Source organism: Mustela lutreola, chromosome 1 (genome assembly GCF_030435805.1).
Source record: "Mustela lutreola isolate mMusLut2 chromosome 1, mMusLut2.pri, whole genome shotgun sequence".
Classification (NCBI taxonomy): Eukaryota; Metazoa; Chordata; class Mammalia; order Carnivora; family Mustelidae; genus Mustela; species Mustela lutreola.
Genome location: NC_081290.1, coordinates 199,368,689 through 199,394,974, shown reverse-complemented (window position 1 = coordinate 199,394,974; position 26,286 = coordinate 199,368,689). Strand labels below are relative to the sequence as shown.

Genomic DNA, 26,286 nt, shown 5'->3' with positions numbered 1-26,286 from the left:
TGCCTGATAGCGTGCAGTTCCCTGCTTTGGGGCTCGAGGCTGCCTGCTTCCCCTTTCCATGAGGGCAGGATTCCAGTACATTCTCCATTCCCTCTGGCCCTGTTTCTCAAAGGAAAATGCCTGGAATCAGGATTCAGCCCCAGGTTCTGGGCAGGAGCAGCTTCGCTTTCCTCCCTGTGTCCCTGTGCCTCCTCTCGAGGTCCCGGCCAGGTGCCCAAGCACAAGGATCCCCTTCCTCTGCCTATGGCAGCCCCATGAGGGGCAGTTCCCCACCGCACGACCTAGAACACCCAGCCTCAGGGAATGTGGGCCCAAGATCCCAAAGCTGTCCACTTCTCTCGGCCTTAACTTTCTGTCTCCCTCCGGTGCAGCTCTCACTCCCAGGGAAGGCGCTTTGTAGCAAGCAGGAGAATGCTTCCATTACCAAAGGCCAAGCTGAGAGCTATGAAAATCCTAGTTCTGTGGCTCCATAATTCTGTGGCCAGGAAACATTTGAGAGCTCTGTCCGGGTCTAGGTCGGCTAATCAGGAGCCTGTTGCCGTAAGACATAACAGACACGCCTCATTGGCATGAGTCTGCCTGTCCGCCTGTCCACTTCCTGGGCCTCCAGACTGGAAAAGAAAAGCCATCTGCAAGTTGTCCTTCTCAAGGTCCTCCTCTGCTCTTTTCTCTTTTCTCTCGAGGGTCCCGGGCTTCCCAATTCTCCCACGGATTGCCCTCACCCGTTTCCTTCCCTTCCTCCTTCTCCTGAGACCTTACCCGGGTTCTCCTGGCCCAGCCGGCAGGCAGGAGGCCCAGGGGTTTCTCAGCTGGGTCTGGAGGCCAGGTCACCCCGGGCCCCCCTCGCTGTGCCTCTCCCCAGACAGGAGCATGGAGCCTGAAGTCAGAATGTCTCTGCAGTGACTGGTGCAGATGCTTATTTCAAACATTTAATTCCTCACCCCTCTGTTCTCCCTGCTCCTGGTTTCAGTTCTGGCCGGCTCATCTTGCCTTTGGAACCCCAGCTTTGTTCCTGGACCACACCCCTGGCTGAGGCGGTAGAAGAGGGCTATGGTGAAGGCTACGAGTACTTTGAGATTCTGGGGCCGAAAGTACCAGAAAGGAATGGGCTGCTGGGCTGTCCGACAGCTGGGAGCCGTGGGCCCCCGTGCAGTCAGGCATGGCCAGGATGCAGCCAACGACAATGCCACATGTGCTCGGAGGTGTGTTGTGACCCAAGCCACTGTCTGAGGGTCACTCAAAGGAGATCGGCTCTCTGGTAGGCTACACGTGACACGAGGGACACAGCATAGGAGATGCACAAGCTTCATGGATGAGAACAGATCATTCCTTCTGGGCCTTGTCCTCTGTGGCTCTCAGGAAAGGGACGTGGGTGTGGGAGCTGAGAGGCATTGCCTGCCTGACTTGCGTGGACCTTCCTTGACCGTGAGGTCTGTGAGCTCATCCTGGGACCAGGGGGTGGCATTTCTGGGCAGGCAGAATTTCTCCCCGCGGAGCCCACAGTAATCCTCGGGGTGGTGGGAGTGAGGGGCAGAGGGGGACAGCCCTCTCCATGAATCAGCCCTGGAAGGAGAGCTGCAGATCAGTCTGTGAGACCCAAGGAGGGAGGGGATCCCAGCCCATGGGCAGAGGGACGTGTGTGTGGAGACAGAGGCCACCCTGTGAGGAACCCCATCTCGGCCTGGCCCTGAGCCACGCTGATGGAAGCTGGGAGGGAAGAGGCAGCACGGTCTCAGGGGCCCAGGCCAGGGGCCACCTGTTCAGGGAGGCATGAGCTGAGACATTCCAGGATGGCATATACTGTTCCTCCCCACAGAGTCTATGGCTCCTGGTGACACCCCCCCCCCCCCCGGCCCAAACTCAGCTCCTTCACCCCCTCCTCCACTGGCTCTGCAGCAGGGGCTGTGCTCAGAAGCCAGGGAGGGGAGGTCCTAGGGCAAGTACCATCCTCACACAGAGCCCCTGTTCTCCCGGGACCCACTCAGACCCTCAGGCTCATCCTCTCCCTCCTGCTCAGCCTCTGTATCGAGCTCTGTTTCAGCACAGCCCCCCGGCAGGGGAGGGCTCGGGAGGTACTGGAGGAGCCGGCCTTCCCGCTTCATCTCCGCCAGCTCCTTGGCACAGCAGCTGGGCGTGTTGGTCTCATACGTGTCGTGGAAGGTGTTGTAGTCCACCTCATAGAAACCCTTTTCCAGTGTGAGGACCGGCGTAAATCGGTGGCCCCAGAGCACCTCGGTATCCATGTAGGAGCTCCGTGCTTGGCAGGTCATGCCTGTGGGGACAGAGGGCATGGAGATTATGAGTAGCCACCACCAGCTGTCCATCGTCTGTCCGTCCGTCCATCCATCCACCAGCCAGCCAGCCAGCCTTTGTTGTACCTCTACTTGGGCTAAGCTCTGCGGAGGGTGAAAGCTGGGTAAGCTAGTCCTCACCCTGGAGGAGCTCTGGAGTGTGTCAGAGGCAGAAAATTAGAAACCAACGTGCAAGATTCTGGGGTAGCTTCCTAGAGATCAGAGTGGATAATTCTGGAATAGCTAGAGCCAGGGACATGTTTCCTGAGAACAATATTAAGGACTAGAAGATTGAGACACAGAAGAGGCTCCTGCCTCTTCAAGGGTTTGAACAAAGATAAATTCAGGTGGTGCGAATGTAGAGAAGCTGACAGTCTTGTAGGACACACAGGGATTGTTTTGGTTAGACGCGTATGGGCAGAAGCCGCTCGCGCGTGCGCTCTCTCTCTCTCTCTCACACACACACACACACACACACACACACACACCTTGGCTCCTTGATTTCAGCATGCTCCAATGCCTCCGTTCCCTGTCCCCCCAGCCGTCACTGGCCTATGTTATTTTTAGGTGTTGCTTTCTCTCCAGGGAGGAGAGCAGCTTTGTTTATGGATGAGGAAGCCTCTGTGCTTGGGGTCACAGGAAAGCAGCTTGCTGATATATAGTCTGGCCAAGGAAGGTACTGGCATGTGCTCTCGGGAATGAAGGAGAGGCCGGCTCCCACTTTCCAGGGTGGGCAATCTCTGGCAGGGGCCTTGTGCACACCACACCCAAGGGCAAGGCTGCTTCCCACCCATTTGTGCTCTGGTGCTGGGTACCCCGAAGGTGCCCCCCACACCATGGGCTTGCAACCTGCCCCTGCTCCCAGGGTGTGGCCTGGGCTGGGCCTTCCCATGCAGTGCTCCCTCTTCACTGCCCAGCAGCGATGTAGGGGCCCCAAGCAGGGCACTGATCAGCCTAGACCCAGACCGGGTATCTGCAGGCTCAGGGGCCTCAGGAAAGACACCGGAATGGGACCTGCATGGGAACCCATGGGCCATATGTCCTGGAGGCCTTCCTGTTCTGTTCACCCCTTGGGATGGGGCAGTGGGCTCCCCACAGCAAGAGACCCCACCTGTGTCCCTGGCAATCATCTTCGCATGCATTTGGGAAGGAAAGAAGCCCCTGGGGGTTCCAGGCACCGTGCTTTACGTATGATTCTCCATCGAATCCTCTAACTCCCCCAGCGACCCCAGGAGATTTGCTGATAGTTAAGCAACTTGCCCAGACATACACCAGCAGGCTGTGGGAGAACTGCGTTTTCCCAAACTCGGCCTGAATCAGCAGTGCATGGTCGGCTCTGTAACGTCACCACCAAGCCACAGGAGTCAGGGAGATAACAGATGTGGTGGGGGGTCTCCTTTCCTTATCCCAGGGCGCCCCCCTGCACTCATGGGAGGAGAGAAGGTCATTGAGACAGGGCAGGTGACTTGTGGGTCATTGACCTTGAAGGATACTTAGGAAAGGGCCCAGTTCTGCTGGGTCACCACCTGATCCCTCTACGGTAGGTGGCAGTGAAGTCATGGGGGGCGTGCAAGGCACAATTCTCCTGTTTGTGACCACATCTCTGCCATGACCCTTGTTTTGTGGCCTCAGAGTGGTGCTCTTCCCCCAGACACTCAGCCAGTGTTCTGATCCCGAGCCCAGGACCAAGGGCAGCGTGACCTGCGAGCCCCCAGCTCTGCCACAGGCTTCCTGCCTCCTGACTGTCCTTGGCCCCAGGGGCTCCCTCAGCTGCCACCATATGCTGCCTGGCCAGGCTCCAGCTCCCAGCAGATGGCCAAGCAGCCCCCATCCGTGCCAGTCCCCAGAGCCTGTTCGTACCCCCAGCCATGTCCCTCAGGCTCCGGCCGAATGAGAAGGTTTGTGGAGGCCCCATCTGAGTTTCCCACGCAGCAACTACCATCCCGAAAAGCGAGGAAGGCTTATTTGGTCATCTCTGTGATTGGGCCCTGAAATTTCAGGGAGCAGTGTGGTGTGGTAGAGAACACTCTAGACTCATAAGTGAAAGACATGACTCCAACACTGTCTCCACGAAGCTGGGTGATGCAGCGTCCGTGTCTGTTAAATGGGGTTGGTGGGGTCCTGCAGTGTCGTTGCAGGAACCAGAAAAATAGGTATCACTCCAAGCCTGAGCGAGGTCTACAAGTGCTCAGTCTACTGGGTGACCAGGAGAGAGGGCAAAAGAAAGAGAAGGAATAAGAAGGAGGGTTCAGGGTTCTGCTGGAATGGGTCCTCGAACTTCCGGGGGCCCCGCACCAAGACCTTGGCCTTGAGGAATGGTGGAAATTCCTGGCTACCAATCGCCCATGAGAGTTGGCAGCTGAGCAGGGAGGTGTGGGGCTGGCTACTTAGAGGGCATTGGCTTGGGCACATGTGAATGCCGGTGTCCTGGTTTTGGCCAGCCTTCCACAGGGAAACCCAGGGACAGCCTTCTCCAGAGTGGAGGCAGCCAGATGAGCTGGACACCACCAAGTTCTACTGTGAGGAAGCCTGTGCACCCTAGTTCACTGTTTTTCTCAAAGCTATCTGATCATGGACCTCTTTTTGGGTAGACACATGCCCCAGGATGGGGTGTGACAGAGTAGCCTGTTGAAAGCAAGGGCCAGGTTGGGGCCCCCTTCCTTCACTGGTATCCTAGCTCTACGACTTGTTCTTGGACAAAAGTAGACCTATAACTTGCTGGTCTGTGCCTCTGTTTCTTTATCTGTAACCTAAGGAACGTCATCTCACCGAGAGTGGAAAGGCATTAAGTGTGACTCTCTAGGGACGCCTTGGTGGCTCAGTGGGTTAAAGTGTGACTCTCTATGTTTAAAGTTTAGAACTATGCACAGGAACTAGAGGGTTCAGTATACATTAACTCTTGTTATTACTCTATGTTAATTGAGTAATGATACCCCTCAGATCACAGTTAGAGATTGGGCTGGTTGAAAATCCCAGGATTCTTAGGCACCAACTTGAATCTTCCAGACCTAGTGGCCTAAACTCCCAGGATGTGGGAGGGTTCTGTGGCCAAGGAGAATAAAGTGTCTTACCTGTTGCCTCCACCATCCCTTCTAGAATGACCACAACTTCAAATTCCTCCTGATCCAGCTGGGCCCGAGACATCTCCCAGAAAGGGCTCTTCTCATTGATCTCATGGGAGATGATGAGTGGAGACACCAGGAAGAGACGGTCATCCCCAGTGTCGAAGCCCACGTTGATGTCCGTCTGGTTCAGGGGGATGAACTCCCCTTCTTTGGTCTGCCGGGACTTGATGAGCTTGGCGCGGATCGAGGCCTCCACAATGTGGGAGTTGCGAAGGTCCCCCACCCGGAACATGAGACAGAGCTTCTCGTCCCGCATGGAGATAACCGCGTTGTTGGAGAACATGAGGGTCTCTGCTCTCTTCTTTGGCTGACTGATCTTGACAAACATGCACCCCACCATGAAGGCATTGACGATGGAGCCGAGGATGGCCTGGACCAAGAGAAGTATGATTCCCTCTGGACACTTCTCTGTGATCACCCGAAAGCCATACCCGATGGTGGTTTCAGTCTCAATGGAGAACAGGAAGGCAGACACAAAGCCACTGAGGTTTTCAACACAAGGAATCCACTCTTGGTCACCAACATGGTCCAGATCACCCCGGATGTAAGCAATCAGCCACCAAATGAAACCAAAGAACAGCCAAGTAACGGTGTAGACCATGGTGAAGACCAGCAGGTTGAAGCGCCATTTGAGGTCCACCAGGGTGGTGAAGAGGTCGCTCAGGTATCGGTAGGTTTCTTGGACGTTGCCATGGTGAACGTTGCACTTGCCACTCTTTTCCATGTAGCGCTGGCGGGGCTTCTTGCCTTCCGCTAGCAGGCGAGTGCGGTCGGTGGCGATGGGGATGTAATCGCGGGCCTGTTTGGGAATCTTCTTCGGGTCCCTGGGAGTGACTCCAATCTCCATGTCCTGGTTCATAGCATTCCTAGAATCGCCAGCCATAGCTGGGATGCGTTGAGTTAAAAAAGACATCATCAGTGATGGGGACTGTGTGGATTCACTGAAACACAAGACTTCAAGATCACACCTGCCTCTGTGCTCTACAAGGCCCTCATCTAATGCACAGTGGACCCGACAGCAGAGTCTTCAAGGGCAGGCACCATTTAAAAAAAATATTATTTGCTTGTTTCCCTGGCACTTACTACAGATTCTAGCATACAATAGCGGCTCAATAGTAGTAGTTGAATGAATAAGTATGCAGGTGCAAAATACACATGGCATTGAAAGGATTTAAGAAATCTGGGAGCAATTCAAAAAGATGATAACCACAGCAATTTATTAATTGCCTGCTCTAGTCCATGCAATACACACAGACTGTCACTTGTTATCACAGCACCCGGCTGGAGCTGGAGCTTGATCTCCAGTAGGTAAACACTGAGGGCTTATGCATCATCTTTATTTCTAGGAGTCTCTCCTCCTCTGTCAGAATGTAGGCTCCATGGGGCACAGTGGTGTCTGTTTTGTTCCCTCATACATTATTCCAAATACCCAGAGGGCACCCCAGGACATCTGTATACTCAAAAAGCACTTGTTGAATAAATGAATGAATAAATAAGAAAATAAATGAGAGTCCGAAAGAGGTAAGTGGTTAAGCCATAACCTGGGCCATCAGACACTCACATGGCAGAGCAGATAGCTGGATTCTTGCTCACGGGGCCCAGAGCCTGTGCTTTTTTCTCTTTATATCTCCCTGTCTCCTTCCTTTATGTCTCAGTTCTTAGCAGCAGACAGAAAGAAAAAGGCAGCGAGTGTCTGATTCACCATGTGGTCACTCCTTCTGTCTGAGGGGGGAGTCTGTGGCTGTCTGAGCCCTTACTAATATGACAGATCGCTGTGTAGACCCACCATTAAAAATCTTGACACAGTAATTCCCTGTCCTCTAAAAAAATGAAATGGACAAGATATTAACATTCCTAAGGTTTTCAAAAGGGCTGTAAACTTCTATGTAGAATCAAACGCAAACAAATGAAAGCCAAACTCAGAGAACAGATCGGTCGTTGCTAGGGAGAGGGTATACCAGGCAAGCAAGGTGGGGAAGGTGGTCGCCAGGTACAAACTTCTGGTTGTAAACTAGGTCCTGGGGATGTGATGTACGGCATGGCAGTTAGAGTTAACAGTACCATGCTGTCTATCTGAAAAATACCAAGAGTAGACCTTCAAAGTCTTCATCACAAGAAGAAAATTGTAATTATATGCAGTGCCAATGTTAACTAAATTAATTGTGGCAATCATTTTGCAAAATACACATATATCAGAGTCATTATGTTATACACCTTAAACTACTAGAACGTTTCACGTCAGTTATCTCAACAAAATATCTCAATAAAAAATAACTTTGAAAACAGACTGTACCATGTTTTGGAGTTTATGCCACCCTTTAAAGAAACACCCACACATCTGGAACAGTCTGCTGTTTTTCTGATATTCTGCACACTCCGTTGAAAATACTTTAAGACTCTGATGCAGCCAGGAAAGACCATGAGAATCTCCACAGCTAATAAGCTTATAAGCTCCACAGCTTGCATTTCTGAGCATTCACAAGCAGGCCCTGTGCTAAGAAATGTATATGCATTAGCTCATTTATATGAGCTCACAACAAAGGTATTAGAGCAGAAATGCCACGCTCCCTCCAATCTTCAGGCAAAGACAAAGCTCAAGTAGTTACGTGGCCGAGTTAGGGTTTGAATCTAGGTTATCTGCTCCAGCCTGGGGTCTCAAGGTCCCCACCATATGATGGCTTGCAGACATCGAAGTTCTGTGGCTCCTGCTTAGACTGAAGAGGTGCTCACTCCAGAAAGTTCTATGAGCTTCTGATCCGGGAGGAATCCACCTCAGGGGATGCTCTTACTCAGCTCTTCATCTTCACAAGCAGGCTTGTCTTCATTTCACAGGCAGCCCCACTCCCGGGAAACAGGGAACCTGGTAGAACTACCCGGTTGAATGTTCTATGAGCCAAGAGGAAGATCTCACCCATCGTGGAAAGTCAGATGTTCCCTGCAGACCTTTCTCTTTGCTGCCTTGGTGGTTGTGGCAATTTCAAGGTAACCTTTAAAATACCGTATTGAAGGGTCATCCGAAGGGCTGTTTGTCTCAGACGTCTCAGAATTTCCCATTCTGCATGGGGCCACCTGCTCCCCGCTCCCTCACGTGGCAGCTACAAAGATAAATGAAACAAGGAGCAGGAGGCTTGGTGCTGCTTTGCAGAATCATAAACATGATTTTGCTCTGCCCCTGGGTCTGACATTGTTTACTGAGGACTCAGGGATGCCCAAAAAGGGTGAGAAATACTGCTACTTCCAATGCCGTGGGGGATCTTCGGATCCCTGGGGGATCTAGGGGTCCAATGGGAGGGCTGTCCGTGGACTCCCTGAAACACTGGTGTTGGGCAGGGCGGGCAAAGTGCTGGCCAGAATGAGTCACTGGTTAGGGCAACTGGCAAAGCACATTCTCCTGCCTTGAGCTCTTCCAGAAAAATAGCTTTCCTGCCGATTTTCTGCACTGTTTCCTTTTTTATTTTTAAAAATACTTTCATAGGTTCTCGTAGGAGAAAGCCTTGCACTGTACTAGAAACAGAGAAAGGTTTTCTAGGACACCTCAGTCAAGATCTGAGAATTTTTTTTGTGTCCAGTAGACAGGGAAAGGTTTCACTTCAGATTTGAAATTGGTACCCATCCTCCAAGTGTGCTAGAATTCTTGGCACAAGTGTTTCCTCGCTCAGCCCAGGCTGAGATATGGGTTCTAGCTCAGCTTCCAAGGAACGTGTTCTGTGACCCAAGCAAAAACACTGTTCATTTTCTTTGCCTCAGTTTACTCTGTTGTAAACCCCAGATGATATTTTCTGCCATCCCAGCTCTGGGGGCTATTATGAGGATCGAGGGAAAGACTATATGAATGCAAACATAGATATAAGTATAAATGTGAATATATACTCATAAACTCTCCTTGAAGTGGAATTTAGTTCAATATCCCATTAACTCCTATTTTGAGGATGAAGAGAGAGACCTAGAGCATCTAAGTCAAGTACCTAAAACACCAGTGGGCCACTTGCAAGGTCAGCAAGCTGACAGGTATAGACCCTCTCTGCCCCAGATTTCTTCCTAAGAGTAAATGAAATGCCCCCTCTAGAAATATTGGCCTCCGGTGCTGTGGGCCCATGATATAAAAATAATTTTCCAAGGGCAATGGAGATGAACTTTTGAATCTGATTTTCCAGATCTGATCTATTCCATTCACGTGCCCATTCAGCATTAGTTGAGGGATTGCGATCGTCCAGCTTCTGTGATAAGAGCTGGAGATTAAGCAGGAAATAAGAGGAATGCAGACCCAGACTTCGTGTAGCCTATAGGCTAGCACCGCTCCCCTTTGAGCCCAGGGCTCTGAGCAGAACCACTTATGGAGAGAGAGGCAGGGGGAAGGGCTTTGGGCTGGAGGAGGCAAGCCAATGTGAGAGGTGCTCCCTGCTGGACCTGGGAAAGGCACCAATGGCAGCAAATCCCATTAAAGCTCATCAAGCCTGGCTGAGGCGGTTCCGCCAGATCATCTCCTGCGTCTGCTAATAGGAAGCTGGGCCCTGAAATGATTAAAACTCTTGGGAAGACGGAGCCTGAAGTCCAGCAAAGTGGTTTAAACTCTTTGATGTAGAAACACAAACGGAGAAAGAATCAAAAGAGGCAAAATCAAAGGAGGTTGTATTTTAGGTGATGCATGAGTGACTCTGACAAACTTTTACGTGGACCTCTATATCAAGACTTCCCAAACACCCCACCACACACACAGTAAAGAAAGCCCTGTGTCATGGGGGTGATTTTTCTAGAAAGTAGGAGCCCGTGGACACAGCATCTTGATAGAAACTGCATTTGGAGGTCCAGCAGGATTTCTTGAAGGGAGCACTGGGCTGGGAGTCTTTTTTTTTTAAAGATTGAGAGAGAGAAAGGGACTCTGCAAGGGTGTGGGAGAGGAGGGGCAGAAGGAAAGGGAAAAAGAATCTGAAGCAGGCTTCATGCTCAATGCCCAGAATGGAGCCAGATGTGGGGGTTGGATCCCACTCCCCAGAGATCATGATCTGAACTGAAATCAAGAGTTGGACGCGGGGCGCCTGGGTGGCTCAGTAGGTTAAAGCCTCTGCCTTCGGCTCAGGTCGTGATCCCGGGATCCTGGGATCGAGCCCCGCATCGGGCTCTCTGCTCTGCAGGGAGCCTGTTTCCTCTCTGCCTGCTTCTCTGCCTACTTATGATCTCTCTCTCTCTCTCTCAAATAAATAAAATCTTTAAAAAAAAAAAAAAAAAGAGTTGGACACTTCACCAACAGAACCACCCAGGCACCCCTGGGACTCTTGTTTCAGACACAATTTCCTTACTGCTGAAATGAGGATGGCAGACATCCTTAATGATTTCTTCCTTTCTGTCTTATATTTCTGGGTCAATATCTGCTTCCCAGAGTTTTGGGATATAGGATGAGACTGGGATATGGGATAAGGCTGGGGTATGGGATAAGGGTAATGGAGGAGTATATACTCCTATCTCAGACTAGGTATTTGTATGCTGTTCTATAGGAATCTAGATGGCTGTACTGGTTGTTAAACTATGAACACACTCTAAGGTGGTCACCCCAGTGCCCTCAAGGACCTTCAAGATGAGCAGGAAGTACCAAAGGTATTATCAAGGAAATACGTATCAGGAAAGGCACATGCAGGATGGCAGAACTCAAAGATGCTCTCATGATTCCTGCCCCCGGAACTGGGGATAGGATACCACACCCATGATGCTCCTACGGCATGGCACAGCTGGCTTGAAGAAAGGGAGACTGTCTGGGGTGAGCCAGACCTAATCAGATAAGCCCTGAAGGGGACTGGGTTTTCCCCTGAAGCAGTAGATTGGCTTTATGAGAGGAATGAAATGAGAGGGAGAGGCTCTTCGCTAGCTCTGGAGAGGGAGAGGGACACGTGGCAAGGAACTTGGGGACCTCTAGGAGCTGACAGCAGCACCCCCCACCTTAACAGCCAGCCAAGAAACAGGGACTTCCTCCTCTGATCTCCAAGACCTAAATTCTGCCACAACCCCAGGAGTGTGTAGCTTGCTGACACCCGGAGTTTAGCCTTGTTAGGCCCTGAGCAGAGAACACAGTCATCTCATGCCTGGGCTTCTTATTTCAGAATCCTGAGCCGAAAACTGGGTGTTGTTCTACACCATTTAGTCTGTGGTCCTTTGCCAAGGCACAAATATAAGTCTAACAGAATAGAAGGGGCTAACCAGGTAGTAAATTGGAAGGCTGACTCTCACATGAGCGCCCATCTTCTGATTTCACCTTGAGATGAGGGAATTTCCAGAGAAGTTATTGCTCAAAGCCTCAGTTATTTTTCCTGCAAAATGGGGATCATGACGGTGCCAGCCAAGGAGGGTACCACAAAGACTGAAGGAAGGCGCATGCACAGTGCTGGCCGAAGCCAGTGTTCACTTTCCACCCAGGGCTGGAGTTGTGGGGGTGGGGCAATGAGGTTCAAGCAGTTCAGGGGCTCCTACTGTGGGTCAGCATCCTGCTTCCACAGCCTCATTTACTCCACGGGGAGGCACCGTCTTATTCCACGAAGAGGGAAACTGGGGGAGAGCTTAGATAACTTGCCCACAGTCACACAGGGGCTGCAGAGATGCTCTCTCGAACCTGCAGTGGTTGCAATGGACAGAACTGCTGCTGGGAGAGGAGTTCCCAGCTGTGCCTGAAGAACTTTCTAAGAACTGTCTCACCTGTGGTCCTACACAGAGGCAGAGACTGTTCCGGTGCTAAGATTCTGGTGAGGCTAGATCCTCTGCTCCTCTCCTGGGTCAGGATGAGCCGCTTCCCTGAGCCCGGAGGCGGGAGCCCAATGAAGAGGAGGAGGGGAAGTGACCATGACAGGGGAGCCCCGGTGCAGCAGGGATTTGTGAGTCCCTAGACTCAGGGTAGGGGTGCCTGGGGCGTGGGGTTGGGGTTTCCCCGGGAGTCCAGCACAACCAGTGGGGGAACCCCAGCATCCCCCCTTTTCTCAGCAGCCTGCTGGAGGACAAAATGTTGGAAACTGCAATTCTGACCTCTGCCTTATAGTTTCCTGCTGGCTGCCGCAGCTGCCCTTTCTGATGGTGGAACCAGCAGCTGGAGAGGCTCGGAGGGGCCAGGGGAGAGCAAGACCACACAGGCTCCTGGCCCAGAAGCTCATGTCCGAGCCCCGTTTTGCCAAGGAAGGGTCGTCTGATGGCCCCAGCCTCCCGAACCTGTGTCTAAACCACGCTAATGGGCTGGCTCTGGCCAGGGGGTCAGTCCTAATTTCCTGGCTTTTGAAATTACCATCCTTTAAAAAACAAGACAAACAAAAACACCCCCCCCCCCAAAAACAACCTTAGTGCATTTTGAGGTCTAATGGCTGAAGAACTCAAGAGTAATAAATCTTTAAAAAACCATCGGCTATTTTCTTTTAAAGCCCAGTCATTTTGCAGCTGCTATTTGTTGTTATCAACTTGGGTGGGAACTTAGTCTTTAATTCCTGGATGTTTTGTGGTTTTATTTTTTGAACCCAAGTTCAGAAACTCTCTGGATGATAGCACATGGTATATTAGGTGTGCAAGGCCATTGAAAACCGCACCACAGATTCCTTACTTCCTTCCCTCCTTCTTTCCTTCCTCCAATCAGTGAACACCTGCCGTGATCCCCCCTCCGCTCCCGCCCCCCCATTTCTCCAGTCACTGCAAGTTCTACTCTGCTGGGCCCTGGGGGCAGGAGGAGGTATAGCAGCACTTCGATGGCTCTCTTGTGCTTTCTAGTCACAGAGATCTTGTGAAAATGCAGATTCTGATTAGGTTGGTCGGGAGTGCTCTGAGTCTGCATTTTATCAAAGAGCTCCCAGCCGTGTCAAGGCTGCTGGTCCTCTGAGTAGCAGGGCTTCTCCACTGTGGATGCACATTGCAATCAGCTGGGAGCTGGACCCCATGCTGATGCCTACGCCCCATACCAGGAGACCCCGGCCCAGGGGATTCTCATAACAACTGATATTGTGTACCATGGCTGTATTTTCTGCTGTGGGGATGTCCCGGTCTTGTGGGGACACACAGTCAGTGTGCAGGGTCAGTGCAGTAGAGAGTGATGGAAAGACCAAGACTAAGTTCTTACTTTGGCTTCACCAGGGCGAGTGAGGTAGGGTCAGGAAAGACTTGGTGGAGAAGGTACATGCTGAGTGCAGTGAGGGGACCCTCTTGCCGTGAGAAGCTCATGTACCAAACACCTGTTACGTGCCATCTCTGTGCTAGGTTATTTTTATGCAATGTCCCACTGAAGGCTTAAATAAGTCTGCCTCTGAGGTTATTGGTCCCTGGGGCTGTCAGAGGATCTGAGCCTTAGTGGGGGTCAGGCCCTGTAATGCCTGATCCAGGAAACTGCCAGAGGGACACACACCTGATCAGTACCATGATTCAGTTCATGATTTGCTGCCATGTTGCCTGACATGCCCAGGCTGCCTGGAGCCCTTTCCCTTTTCCTCCTGCAGGGGCTGTACCTTCCAGAGTACTTGCCTTCAGAGTGCTTCCTGCTGTGGCTTACAGCGGGTCCTTGATTTTTCTAATAATGGCAACATTTGCCCCTCAGAGGCACTGAATTACTCCAAGGAGAGAATGTCCATATGTCCTGGCTAAGACCTGTTCAGGTGTAATCCCCGAACGCCCCTTCCACTCCCAGAAATGTCTGTGTTGATGAATGAATAAAGAAGATGTGACGTGTAGATACAATGGACTATTACACAGCCATAAAAAAGAAATTCTGCCATTTGCAATGTTGTGGATGGAACTGGAGGGTATTATGCTAAGCGAAATAAGTCAATCAGCAATTGATATTACTCATATGTGGAATTTAAGAAACAAAACAGAGGAGCATAGGGGAAGGGAGGGAAAAGTAAAATAAGACGAAATCAGAGAGGGAGAAAACCATAGGAGACACTTAATTATAGATAACAAATTGAGGGTTGCTGGATGGGGCTGGATAGATGTGGCAACTGGGTGATGGACATAAGGAGGCACATGATGTAATGAACTCTGGGTATGATATAAGACTCATGAACTGAGGGCGCCTGGGTGGCTCAGTGGGTTAAAGCCTCTGCCTTCGGCTCAGGTCATGATCCCAAGGTCCTGGGATCGAGCACCGCATCAGACTCTCTGCTCCGTGGGTCTCCCCCTGCTTCTGCCTCTCTCTCTGCCTGCCTCTCTGCCTACTTGTGATCTCTGTCTGCCAAATAAATAAATAAAATCTTAAAAAAAAAAAAAGACTCATGAACTGATCTCTACCTCTGAAACTAATAATACATTATATGTTAATTAAGTTTAAATCTTTTTAAAAAGGGAAGAACAAAAAAGAAAAATAGAAATGTTTGTGTTTGGACAATATGGCCCCTTACAAGGAAGAGACAAGTACCCAGCAGCCGCGGATTCCGCTGAGAGCAATTCTCCTTTACCTGTTTTTTGATTCCAATATAAGCTCTTCTTAGACCTTCATTTTCAGATTTGTGATAGAGAAAAAGATTTTGAGAGATAAAATTCTCTTTATTCTGGGTAAAGCAATTATATGAACACATAATTATAACCAGAACTTGCTCTGGTTTTTGGGAACACAACGGGGAGTGATGGGGACAGAGGTGAGGTGAGCCGAGCACACGCGCCTCCTGATCAAGGTCGTTACTGTCCGGCCAGAGCTCAGGGCTGCCACGCAAGAATGTGGAGCTGCTGTGGTAAGACCTTCCTCTCTCTTTTTGCAGAAAAGCTAGAAGGAAAGACTTTTAAACCTGAAATTTTTTTTTTCAACACTGACCATTAATTCAACCAGTGAGTTTATCAAAGAAAATATGTCTGTGAGTCCGAGTCAGTGTGTCGGCTGCCAATGTATACTTCAGGGTTCCTGGGTCAGAGATAGGCTTTTTCCTCACATGGACAAGTTGGACACTGGACTTGGAGTTATGCTGAGCATGGTGTGAAGAGCTGTGGTAGCACCCAAAAATTCTCCACGCTAATCGGTCTTCAATGAACACAACCTGTCAACCCGAGCACAAAGGACGCCGGAAGGCCATCCCAGGACTCATACTGTAGCAAAGACAGGGTTGTGTGGGCTTCTCTCCTGGTGCCCACCAGTCTGGTTCTCATGGTCCTAACAAGCCCTGTCTCCTCGCCCACAGCCTTGTTCTCTGCAGTCGCCTCCATTGGGCAGACAGCTGTCATGACCCCCTTGCTTTCCTACAGTGCATCTTCTGCTAGCAGCCTTGTCCTCTCCAGCCGCACACTTTGCAAGCATGCTGTCACCGGTAGAATCCAGACAAGCATCACAGGCCTCCCTTTCCATCATGGTGGAAGTGGTTCTCAGCGGGGAGAAATTTCTGACTTTAAATGCATCAAAAAATGTGGAAGGAGCTCTCTCCCCAGAAGAGGGCTATAAGAACAGGAGCATGGGTCCGGTCACCTCCCAAGCTCATTTCTGGCTCAGATGTAATGACTGCTGACCCCCAGGGATTAGGAAATCTTGGGATAACAGGACAGTGAGGCTCTGACATGAGTAGGGTCAGACCATGGGTGCTGGTCTTATGCCCAACATGTTCCTCAGTCTCAGGGGCCCACAAGGGCTTGGGGATGCATACTCATAGCTCAGCTCCAAGCTGAATGCCCAGTGAAGGGGACTCTGGCGAGATCGGCTACAGCCAAAGTGAAATTTGGCACCCCTCTGTCTGGAATGCAAGGATCTCCCGTGGCTATGTGACAGCGGGGAGGGGTGAGGTGGTGGTGCGAGTGCCAGGAGCAGGGTGAAGGGCTTTCATTGGAACGTGGAGCCAGGGACAGGGTTGTTGGAAGAATGGACTTTGTCAGATAGGACACTTCATCACCGCGGGTGTCCTGGCACACCATGTCCCTGAAGGCTTAGCTGGGAAGGCCACTGCAAGGGAGCTGCTGTGTCAGGTGGACGAGGAGGCTGCTGAGGGACCCCTACATGGCCCAGATCACACTGCCCCTTCCTGGGGAGCGCTCGCAGTTGCATGCATCTCCCCAGCCCAGGCATCCCGGCCTCCACCCCAGGGTGGTCTTGGTCCCTCTGAGGGGCGCCCTTGATTCTGGCCCCTCCGCATGAGTGGGTATTTGGTACTTTAAATACGATTGGTATTTAAAGCCAAGTCAGGGTGGAGGTACGGACCAGAACTGTTCCCCAGAGTCCCTCAGCTGTCCCCAGTTTTGAGTCAGAGACACCCTCTCAGGAGCAAGCCCTTTCGGGAACATCTAGCCCACCTGTGCAGCTTTTCTGATGCCCTTTACTCATTCTGCTATTGTTCTAAGCACGAGTTCAGTTTGTTGGCTGTAGCTCGTTATGCTGACTTCTTGTTTTTCTTTGCCGAGTAGCCCTGGAAGAGAAATCTGTGTGTGCGTGTGATCAGAAGAGGCGCCTTGTTTATGTTAACTCCATCATCTCAACAACATCATAGAGTAAGATCAACGTGTCTGTCCCACAGGTAAGGAGGTGGAGAGTCAGGGAAGGCGGGGTGGGGGGTGTGTGGAGTGGGGGTGGGGTGAAATCACGTGACCCCAGAACAGCCCATCCTGCTTTGTGCTGCCTGGTGCTGACCCGCAGAGCCCGCACTCTTCCACTGTCCCACCTGACATCCATCCAAGTCCAGGGCACCAGACAGTGTGATCTTAGTTCTGAAGTATAATCCTGACCTTCCTGCCCACTTAGCTTGCCCTGAATTACACACTGCTGCTGCAGTCCTGACCCTGGGTGTCCTTCCTATGTAAGAAATGGAAATATCCAAGGGAATCCTAATGTGAAGGAAATAGTTCCCGTTGTTTCAGGAAAATAATGGCATGAGGTACCTGGTTCCCTAACCTGTCTTATTCCAGGCTAGAAGGTATGCAACAAAGCAGTGTTATTATTATATGGAATTGTGATGGAAGAGTAATGGAAATTGGCATCCCTGTTCGGGCTCTTTCAGAATTGGATGGGCTCATGAGAATCCTATAATATGAATCCCACTTTCTAGTGGGAGAGCTGTGGCTTACCCAGGACACATAAATGCTGCTTTACTCACTGCCAAGGTGATGACGCGGTAGATGTAATAATACTGAATGTGAAGATTTATGTAGTATAAACACAGACAAATGCAACAATGGGCCAAATGGGTGACCTTGACTTTTCTGGCTCTGCCCTGAAGGGCACCAGTCAATGTCAGCAGGGGCCCCAGAAGATGAGTCTGGGGCGTTCAGAGCCTTGGGCAGCCCAGACAAGGGAAGGTAACTAGCTGCTCACTCAGACTGTGTCCATGGAGGGTTTGGCACCACAATTCTAAGGAAGTAATAAAACCTCATGCATTATTTTATGGTATCTGCAGAGAAACACATGCTCTATCAGAAGGGCTGTGGACTCATCCCATGCTTGCTTTGTCATGAAAGAAACAAAAATACTGACACTTCACAATAAAGATAAAAAGCAAAGAGAGAAGGATTAAATCGTGTTTCACTCAAGAGCTTTTTTTTTTTTTGGAATACCGAGTTCTTGTCTGAAAACAGGAGCCAACAGATCTGGCATTTGCTGGTGGAGTTCAGTTCTTTGGAGAAAAGATCATTTTGGAGACAAAAAAATCATTCTGATGGTACTTAAAAGATTTATTTGAATATATTTAAGGGAGACCAAATATATCCAGAAAAATTTAAAAGGGCAAAATTAGGCCTAATTCAGGTTATGGAATACAGATTTGTAAGTCTTACTCATGTTGTGAGTACATTTCCAGCAACTTAACATTTCATATGGTGCCTAATGATTGAGCTGGACCTCTATGGAGCAGGCCTGAAAGCTTGTGACTGAGGTTCCCAACCTGTGTGGCTCTCATTTGCGTAAGATGGAATATTTCATGGCCCTCCTTGGCAGGCTGCTGTGGGCCACCCAAGGGCTCCTGATGTCTGTTCTTCCTAATACTCAGCCATGGCTTACTGGCCACAGTCCCAATTCACCCACCCAGCCCCTTGCGGATGATGTATGAAAAATCGTGAGTAAAAGGGCATGAAAATAAAATTAATTCATTTTCCATTTTCCCCACATTTGTATCTGTCTATCCAGTACTTTTCCTTTTCAAGCCCACTATCTCTTTGAAAGCGAGCTGCATAGTTATGATACATTCTCTTCATTGTAACCCTGCACTGTGAGTATGTATTCTGCATTAAATAATAAAGGAGATTAATAATTAAATCAAAGTGAAAAACCACTTGTTTCCTGCCTACAGCCCAAGGGACAGATTTCCTGGTCTGGTGCCAATTTATCAATGATGATTAGAGCCTAGGAGGTCGGAGAGGTACAGAGAAGATGGCAACGAGAAAGCAGGCTAATGTGACTATGAATGTACTTATGTACAAATGACAAAGACGGGATGGTGATAGAAGGTGAGTGAATGCAGAGAAAAGACCAGGGAAACAGGCACAGCAGGTAAAATGCCAATAATTGGAGTTGAAACCTATTGGGGGCTCACCCTACACCAGATTGCATTCTAAATGCTTTAACCTATATTAACTCATTTAGTCATTTCAGAAAAGGCATGAGATGGGTACTGTTTCCCCCATTCTACAGATGAAGAAACTGAGGCACAAGGGAGGGTGAGCCCACTGTCCCAAAGCTGGTGTTTGCATGGATTAAAACCCAGGTGAACTGGCTCTAGAGTCACTCTCCAAGTCTAAGAACAAAAAAAAGAAAATGTCCCAAATGCTCCAATAAAGAGGAATGAGACAAATCTTGTGGGAGAATGAATTAACAGGAAAAGCTAGTGAGAGTAAGAAAAAAATAAAGTCAAAGAATTGAGAGTGAAAGCAGGTCAAGAAACAAAGGTTGGAAAGGAGACAAAGTGAAAGTCCGTGGGGCATCAGAAATGAGTGTCGGGAAGAAGAAAAGAAAGAACAGAGAATGGGATCTATCAAAGGGAGTATGTCACTGGGCGTACTACATTGGGTGTACTACAGACTCCTCTCCTTTGCTGTCTTAAATAATCTTCTCCACGCCTGCTCAAGGTAGATGTTCTTATACCCATTTCACAGATGGTAAACTGAAGGTCTGAGAAACTAAGTGCTATGTCCAAGGTCACACAGTTAGTTCATGGCAGATCAGAAAGAATTGGTGTTAATGACAAAATGTCGATGCAAGAAATTAAAGAGTAGCTAAACAAGTGAAGAAATATACTATGTTCGTAGACTGAAAGATTCAATACAGTGAAGATGCCAATTCTCCCCAAACTGAATATTCAGGGTTAACGCGATTCCTATCAAAATCCCACAAGAATTTTTTTTATATATATAGAGAAGATTGTTCTAAAATTTCTATTGAAAAGGAAAGAAATTAGAATAGGTGAAACAATTTTGAAAAAGAAAGAAGTAGAAGAAATCAGTCTACTAAATTTTAAAACTTATATAGCTAAGTCTATGTGGTAATGGAGGAGAGATAGACATAGACCAATGGAGCAGAACCCAGAAAAAGACCTTCACAAATACACCCAAGGAGTCTTTGACAAAAGTGCAAAAGGGATTCAATGGGAGAAAGATCGTCTTTTTAACAAATGGCACCAAAGCAATTCAATATCCATAGACCAAAAAAATGAATTTGACTAAGTCTCAAGCCTTATATAAAAATTAACTCAAAATGAATCATGCACTTAAATGTAAATGATACAGCTATACAACATTTATGAGGGGGAAACGTGAGGGAACCTTCAAGATCTTCAAGATCTATGGCAGGCAAAGAATTCTTAGACTTGACACCAAAAACCTCATCCATAAAAGGGGACAGTTGTAAATTGGACCCCATCAAAACTCAAAGTGTATGCTGAAAAAAGACCCTCTTAAGATGGAAAGACAAGCTTCGGAGTAGGAGACAATGTTTGCAAACCACGTATATGACAAGGATTGGTACCTCACATCTTTAAGGAATGCTTAAAATCCAACAGCAAAACAAACAATCTAATTAGAAAATGGGTGTAAGAAATGAAAAGATATTTAGGCAATGACAGCATACGGAGAGCAAATGGAGAGCATACGAGCACGTGGAGAGAGAGTTAATATCATCAGCCATTAGAGAAATGCAAAACCAGGATGAGATATATTGCATACTTATCTTTCACAATGAAAGATAGTGACAATACCACATATTGGCAAGGATGTAGTGAAAAAGAATCACTCCTGCATTGCTGATAGGAAGGTAAAACAATGTTTCAGTTTCTTAAAGAACTAAACATAGTTACCGTGTGAACCATCGATTGCACTTCTGGACACTTATCCCAAAGAAATGGAAACTTAAGTTCATGGAAAACCCCCTATACACGTATTTAGAGCAGTTTAAATCATAGAAACCTCAAACTGGATACAACAAGCATGTCCTTCAAGGGGTAAAGGTTGAACAAATTCAACAACCACACCGAAATATCACACACACACACACACACACACACACACACACACACCCTTGGATGAATCCCCAGAGAATTATACTGATTGAAAAACCCAAAGGTTATATACCTATGATTCTATTTATATCACATTCTAGAGCTGACAAACTGTAAAAAAGGAGGGCAGATTCATGGCTGCTGGGGGCTAAGGGAGAGGTCGGGCAGGAGGGAAATAGATTTGGCTCTAAAAACAGGGCAACACGAGAGATCCTTGCTGTGATGGAAATGTTTTACTGCATGAACGTTTAAGGGAAAGAATCAGTATATGCACACAGATGGAGGGAAGGACCAGAGCAAGCAGAGGCCAGTCTCAGGGCCTCCTGGGGCTCCCTCCGTGGGCTCCCTTCTCTCTTGGTGCCTCGCTGCTTTTTTGAACCCCCTTGGGAAGCCTTCCCTGGTTCTCCCCGGCCTCCCTTTGGCCCCTCTGCCTCTCTGCAATGGCTCTTCTCTCTGATTCTATAACTTATCCGTGGGCACATCTGCTTTCCTCAGTCAGTCCCCGGAGAGAGCTCCAAGGTCAGGCAGGCAAGGTGTGTAAAGGACCCAATCCCGTAACACAGGTTTGAACACATGGTCTGGTCTGTAGTAGGAGCTCCATTCCCATCTTTCAAGGAATATGTGAGTGATTTTGAGTCCAAGGAAGGGCACTTTCTGAATTGACTCGGGCACCCTGACTAGGGCTGTGAGGCCTGCATACCTTGCTGTCTGGGATAGCCCAGGGTCGCTGGCTGGGCATAACATTTGTCTGTCAGGGTCTCTTGGACCCAGGCACCGGCAGGATCTGGTATCCCCACTGGACGGCCGCCTTCCTGGAGCAGAGGCAATACCTTCGTCCCTGTGGCTCCTTTGCCTCTCCTCCTGGCCAGACTCTTGAACATCAAGCCCTCAAACCCGCCATCTTGGAAGGGACAGACTCTGAGAGTAAAACGCACAGGACACAGGGTCCCCCAATAGCATTTCTCTGCTGTCGTTCCCCACACTCCTTTTCCTTTATGAGCAGCAAGAGAGAAGGCAGGACGATGGCATTAGGGCCTCCGTGACATTCAGGTAAGGGGCCTAAAATGTGAGAAGAGGACATTTGCGATGGGTGCACACGTGGGCCTCCACCAATCGACTCACAGGAGAGAGGAAGGAGATTCTGAAAGCTTGTCATGATCTCTCCTCCCCTTCCCCCTTCATGTATTTCCCTTTTGACCCCCTCCTCTGGCCCCTAGCCCCGCTGGCCACCAAATGGGTTGACGAGGAAGTGCTGTGGCCACCTGACAGACTGGTCCCGGGGATTCCTGACCTTTGCCCCTCAGTCCTCTCTGGGCTGGAATTAAAATGGAACTTAGCATTTACACACCAGCCAGGAGCTCCAGGGTCATGTGTTAAAGGTTTGGCTCTGACATTTAACTTAACACAGTTGTTGGCAAGGGCTGCTGCCATCCGGGGCTCTGCGGACTAGAATAGCTCACTTATCAGAATGTCAAGGTAGGAGGAACTAGATAAGCCTGGGGCACTGGCCGGGGCCATGACTCCGGCCCTCGGCAGCCAGGCAGCCAGGGTCTCAGGAAGGGCCTGCTGTCCCATCGGGTTTAAAATAATCCCAGAGAAAGCCACCCTCAAGTCTCCTAGAGAAATACATTCAGATATTTTTTTTCAAATGCCACACTGCACATGCTTCTCGTCTTGAGGAAAAACAGAAAAATTCCTCCATGGGCTGACAACTGTCTCCACAAAGCACATCTCATGATGGACCCTCTCTTGGAAAGGCTGCCAGTTCCCCGTGGCCAGTCTGTAGCTCAGACGCAGTGAAAAGTTGAATCTGAAAATGGCTCCTTTGAACCACCTTGTGAACTCCTCCTTTCTCTCCATGGTATATCCCCAACACCCCCGCCGGCCGCCCCAGCCTTAAAGTTTGAGCAGAATTGCGCAGAAAACGTAAGCTTTGGCGCTCACGCTCCTGAGTGGAAAAGCATTACTCTGCCCAAATGATCCCATTCCAAGGTTTTCCAAAATTATGTACTCCTGCCACATGCTAAGCGATCAAATCAAGGGCCGTGAAACTGATTTAAAAACAAGAAGCAGAAGTAGATATCATTTCCAAGAATGTGAGTGTCGCCTACACCCATGTGTGGCTTGGCCCACAGAAGGCAGTGGGAGCACGGTCCTTCGCAGGGCAGGTGGGAAGTGGGGAGGGGGGGGCGGTGCTTGAGTTGTCCCTTCCCTGCTGTGGGGTTAACTTCCGCACAGGTGATTCCAGCAGTGCGAGAGTCTCCGTGTCCCTGGCTGAGAACCTCAGGCAGGCACTGACAGACAGCCCCACGGGGATCTTGCTTGCCGGGGACAGTAGGGCAGAGAGAACATCTGTGACAGAGCCACACTGATGTTTCTGCTGGACCCCCAGTGGAAGAGCTTGGCTCTGCTCACGATGTGCCCGCAGACTCAGGGCGGGGGTACCCATGAGAGACTTCTCCCTGGGGAATCCCAGTAAGCTTTGACTTCATCCTCAGGGAAGAGAGCCGTTTCGGGACAGCCCCAGCCAGCTTGAGGGGCCGGCCCCTTCTCTCTGCTCACAGGTCTGCCTGTCCTCTCTTCCAGGGGCACGGCTTGCTAGTTGGGGCTCACTCATTCTCTCTGTACTGTGGGTGAGCTCCTTTGAGGAGTTTCTTCAGGCGGATGCTGCCTGTGACATGGACCAGAAGGTGACAGTGGCTTTTGGAGAGGACGGGAGAAGTCTGTGTGAGTGGTCCCCTGTCAGTCACCGAGCTAGAGAGGCTATCTGGAACATGACTGGAGGGACCTAGGGAGCACTGTCTTTCCCTGGAATGTGCAGACGAGCTCCCTACATGGCGTTGCCCCTTTCGGTGGCAGCCCTGGTGCTGTCTGGATCATTTAGGCTGTTGTAATAATTTATTATCAACCTCATAATTAGTAAACGGAACCCAACTAGTAATGAACACTTAATAAACGCTCCAACACATTCCTTCCAGGGTAAAAGAAGGTTGTCTTTTTCTATCCTTAGGCTGTAAGTCTCTCCTCTCTGAACTTAGTTTCAGATTGTTTGGGTCCACGGTAGTATAGGGGGTGGGATGAGATGAAGAGGACGCTGGGAGGAAGGCGGGAAAGCAGTGGATGGAAGAAGCAGCAAACCCATCACACACCCCGAACGCCTACGATCACACAGTCAGCATTCAATAAATGACCATTTCTTTGTATTATTGCCAAAAAGCAGAGTGAGGCCATCTCGAGGCAGATCAATAGTTTAAAATCCCAGGCAGTACGACCAAGCTTTTCGCGTCAGAGCCCAACCAAGGGCCTCTCCCTCTACTTCCCACGCCATCCACCCTGCTTGGTCCTTCCACCAGATTCTAGGGTGCCCCAGGATCTCATCCAGCCAGCTGATGGGATTTACACCCGGCTTGGAGGAAAAGACACAGATTTGGGAAGGTCAGTGCCTTTCAGGGTTAGTGTTTAATAGGGAAAAAAGTCTGGCTTTGAAGTCAGAGGACAAGGGTTTAGAGGATGGCGCTCTGCCGCGGCTCCTGCTCTCAACTCTAGCTGCGGTCTCATCTGTAAAGCCGGTGAATGACCTCCACCCCACAGGACTGGTGTCCAGATGAACTCATACGACCGTGTCTGGCTCAGTTCTTGGTTCCATAAATATTAGCTGTTTTTCACTGCTTCTCTCCCACATGGAAAAGTGTTTTGGGGACCAGAGAGCCCGAGGGGGGGGGGAAAGTAAGTTTTGGAGTCAGACCCAGGTGAGAATTTCTCTTGTAAGCTGTGTACCTCCCAAAAGTTACACAGCCTCACCAAGGGGCTGTTGCTCAGCTGTAGGAAAAGGATGCAAAATCTGTTTCATTAAAAGGATCAAGAGAGAGCAAAGCACTTGGCACATTCTGACATGTGCCTGTTGATCTTCTGGTGGTGGAAAGGGGCTCTGGGAATAGTGCTGGGCTCACCTTACCTGACCTGATGTTTAGGCCAGACCCTGGAAATTTGGGGGGCCAGACCCCGGTCCCATTGCCATGAGGCTTCTCCCCAGTCCTGGGAGAAGGAGGGACAGCACTGTTTGATGGAAAGCGGAGATGGTTCTCCAGGGAGACACAGGGGTTTGGGAGAAGGGAAATAACGATGGCCTTCCCTATCCCCGTCCCTGCCTTTGCAGCCAGGACTCCTGGCCTTTCTGAACAGTTGGAAAGATGTTTAAAAAGAGATAGGGAGGCATGCAGGAAGTGACCAGGCAGCGAGGAGGGCAGAAATAGCAAAGGCCATGTTTCCAATTTGGCCAGACTTAAAAGAAAGCAAGAGTAAGCTGAGGGTCAGAGGCTCGGAGGGAGCTCCCCAGCCCTCTGCATCCCCCATCTGAAAGCAGAGCTGCTACCTGGGGGAAAGGTGCCTCCCACTCCCTACTGCCTTGGCCTCTCAGAGCAGGCAGGGGGCATTCAAGATCTCCTGGGGGGGGGGGTGCACCCCAGCTCTGGTACCAGCACAGCATGTTTTTAGCCCTCTGAAGGCTGAACTCCCAGTGCCCAGGACACCTGTGGGCTCTGGGGAGCTCGGATTTCCCGGCTGGATGGTTGGACTTTAAACCTGCTACAGTGGTCTTAAATTAGATAAATAAGTAAGTAAGTAAGTAAATAAATAAATAAATAATAAAATTAACCCGCCCTAAGCCCTTCGCTGTCCCCATGGGCTCCCAAAGTGACCCGTGCTTGGCAAAGCTAACCGCCAGGAGCAAGGGGCACTTTGGGAGTGCACACCCTGCCTTCCAAAACAGTGAGCTGGAGAGAAAAGGAAGAAGGAAAAGAAGACAACTTACTTGTTGAGATCAGAGCTTCCGAGTCCCACTGATGCTAACTTCTGGAGCTCCCTTAGAGGCAGTGCGGGGGCGCTCAGGGCCCTTGAGGGGACTCCCCCACCCCAACCATTACCACAGCCTCGGACTCTGCCTGGAGCTCCTCCCTGTCGTGGGGTCCTGCAGCGGGAGGCTCCTAAGGCATCCTGTCCCTTCCCTAGCCAGCCCCTCAGTCACTCCCTTCCTCCGGCAGCGGGAGGCTCTGCTCACGCTCTCACTCTCCCTCGCTCTCCCTCTCTCTCCCTCGCTCTCCCCCTCCTCCCCTCCGCCCGCTTCTCTCTCCCGGCTGTCTTCCCCTCCGGCCCCAGTACAAAGGACTCTCCCTGTAATAATGTGTAATAACCCACTTAAAGGGCCCAGGGTAGAGGCGGGAGGGGCAGGGGCGGGGCGGGGGAGGGGAGGCGGGCGGTCCCGGACTCCGCAGGTTCTGAATGAATAGGGTCCCGGCGGGCGGGGGGAGAGAGGACCTGAGGAGAGGGGCAGGAGGCCCTCCGCCCGCCTCGCGCCCGGTCCGTGCTACACCTGCCTGGGCTGGTGGTACTGGGGGTGTTTTTGGCCTTGCAGAGGCCAAGGACAGAGATGTGTGCCAGGGTACGTGTGCGCGTGTGAGCGTGCACCTGTGT

The 26,286-nt window shown here is 50.2% G+C and overlaps 1 protein-coding gene across 3 annotated transcripts; it reads right to left on the bottom strand.

Annotated features, from left to right (window-relative positions):
* On the bottom strand, positions 1-25,971 carry KCNJ5 (potassium inwardly rectifying channel subfamily J member 5). Of its 3 annotated transcripts, XM_059184814.1 has the most exons (4): positions 25,628-25,971; positions 24,773-24,852; positions 5,363-6,301; positions 1-2,272 (listed from the first exon to the last, which is right to left on the bottom strand). In XM_059184814.1, the coding sequence occupies exons 3-4, from the start codon at positions 6,297-6,299 to the stop codon at positions 1,950-1,952; spliced, it is 1,260 nt and encodes a 419-aa protein (XP_059040797.1). In that variant the 5' UTR covers positions 6,300-6,301; positions 24,773-24,852; positions 25,628-25,971; the 3' UTR covers positions 1-1,949. The 3 variants fall into 3 exon arrangements, with proteins under 3 accessions (XP_059040797.1, XP_059040788.1, XP_059040807.1); XM_059184805.1 differs by lacking the exon at positions 24,773-24,852; XM_059184824.1 differs by lacking the exons at positions 24,773-24,852; positions 25,628-25,971 and adding an exon at positions 7,710-8,500.
* Between the last annotated feature and the right edge of the window lie 315 nt (positions 25,972-26,286).

Bases quoted from the DNA above. Each gene is read 5' to 3' on its own strand.
- KCNJ5 (XM_059184814.1), bottom strand. From the start codon at position 6,299: ATGGCTGGCGATTCTAGGAATGCTATGAACCAGGACATGGAGATTGGA. The intron at 2,273-5,362 runs GTAAGACACTTT...CTGTCCCCACAG, and splicing joins AGGGATGGTGGAGGCAACAG to GCATGACCTGCCAAGCACGG.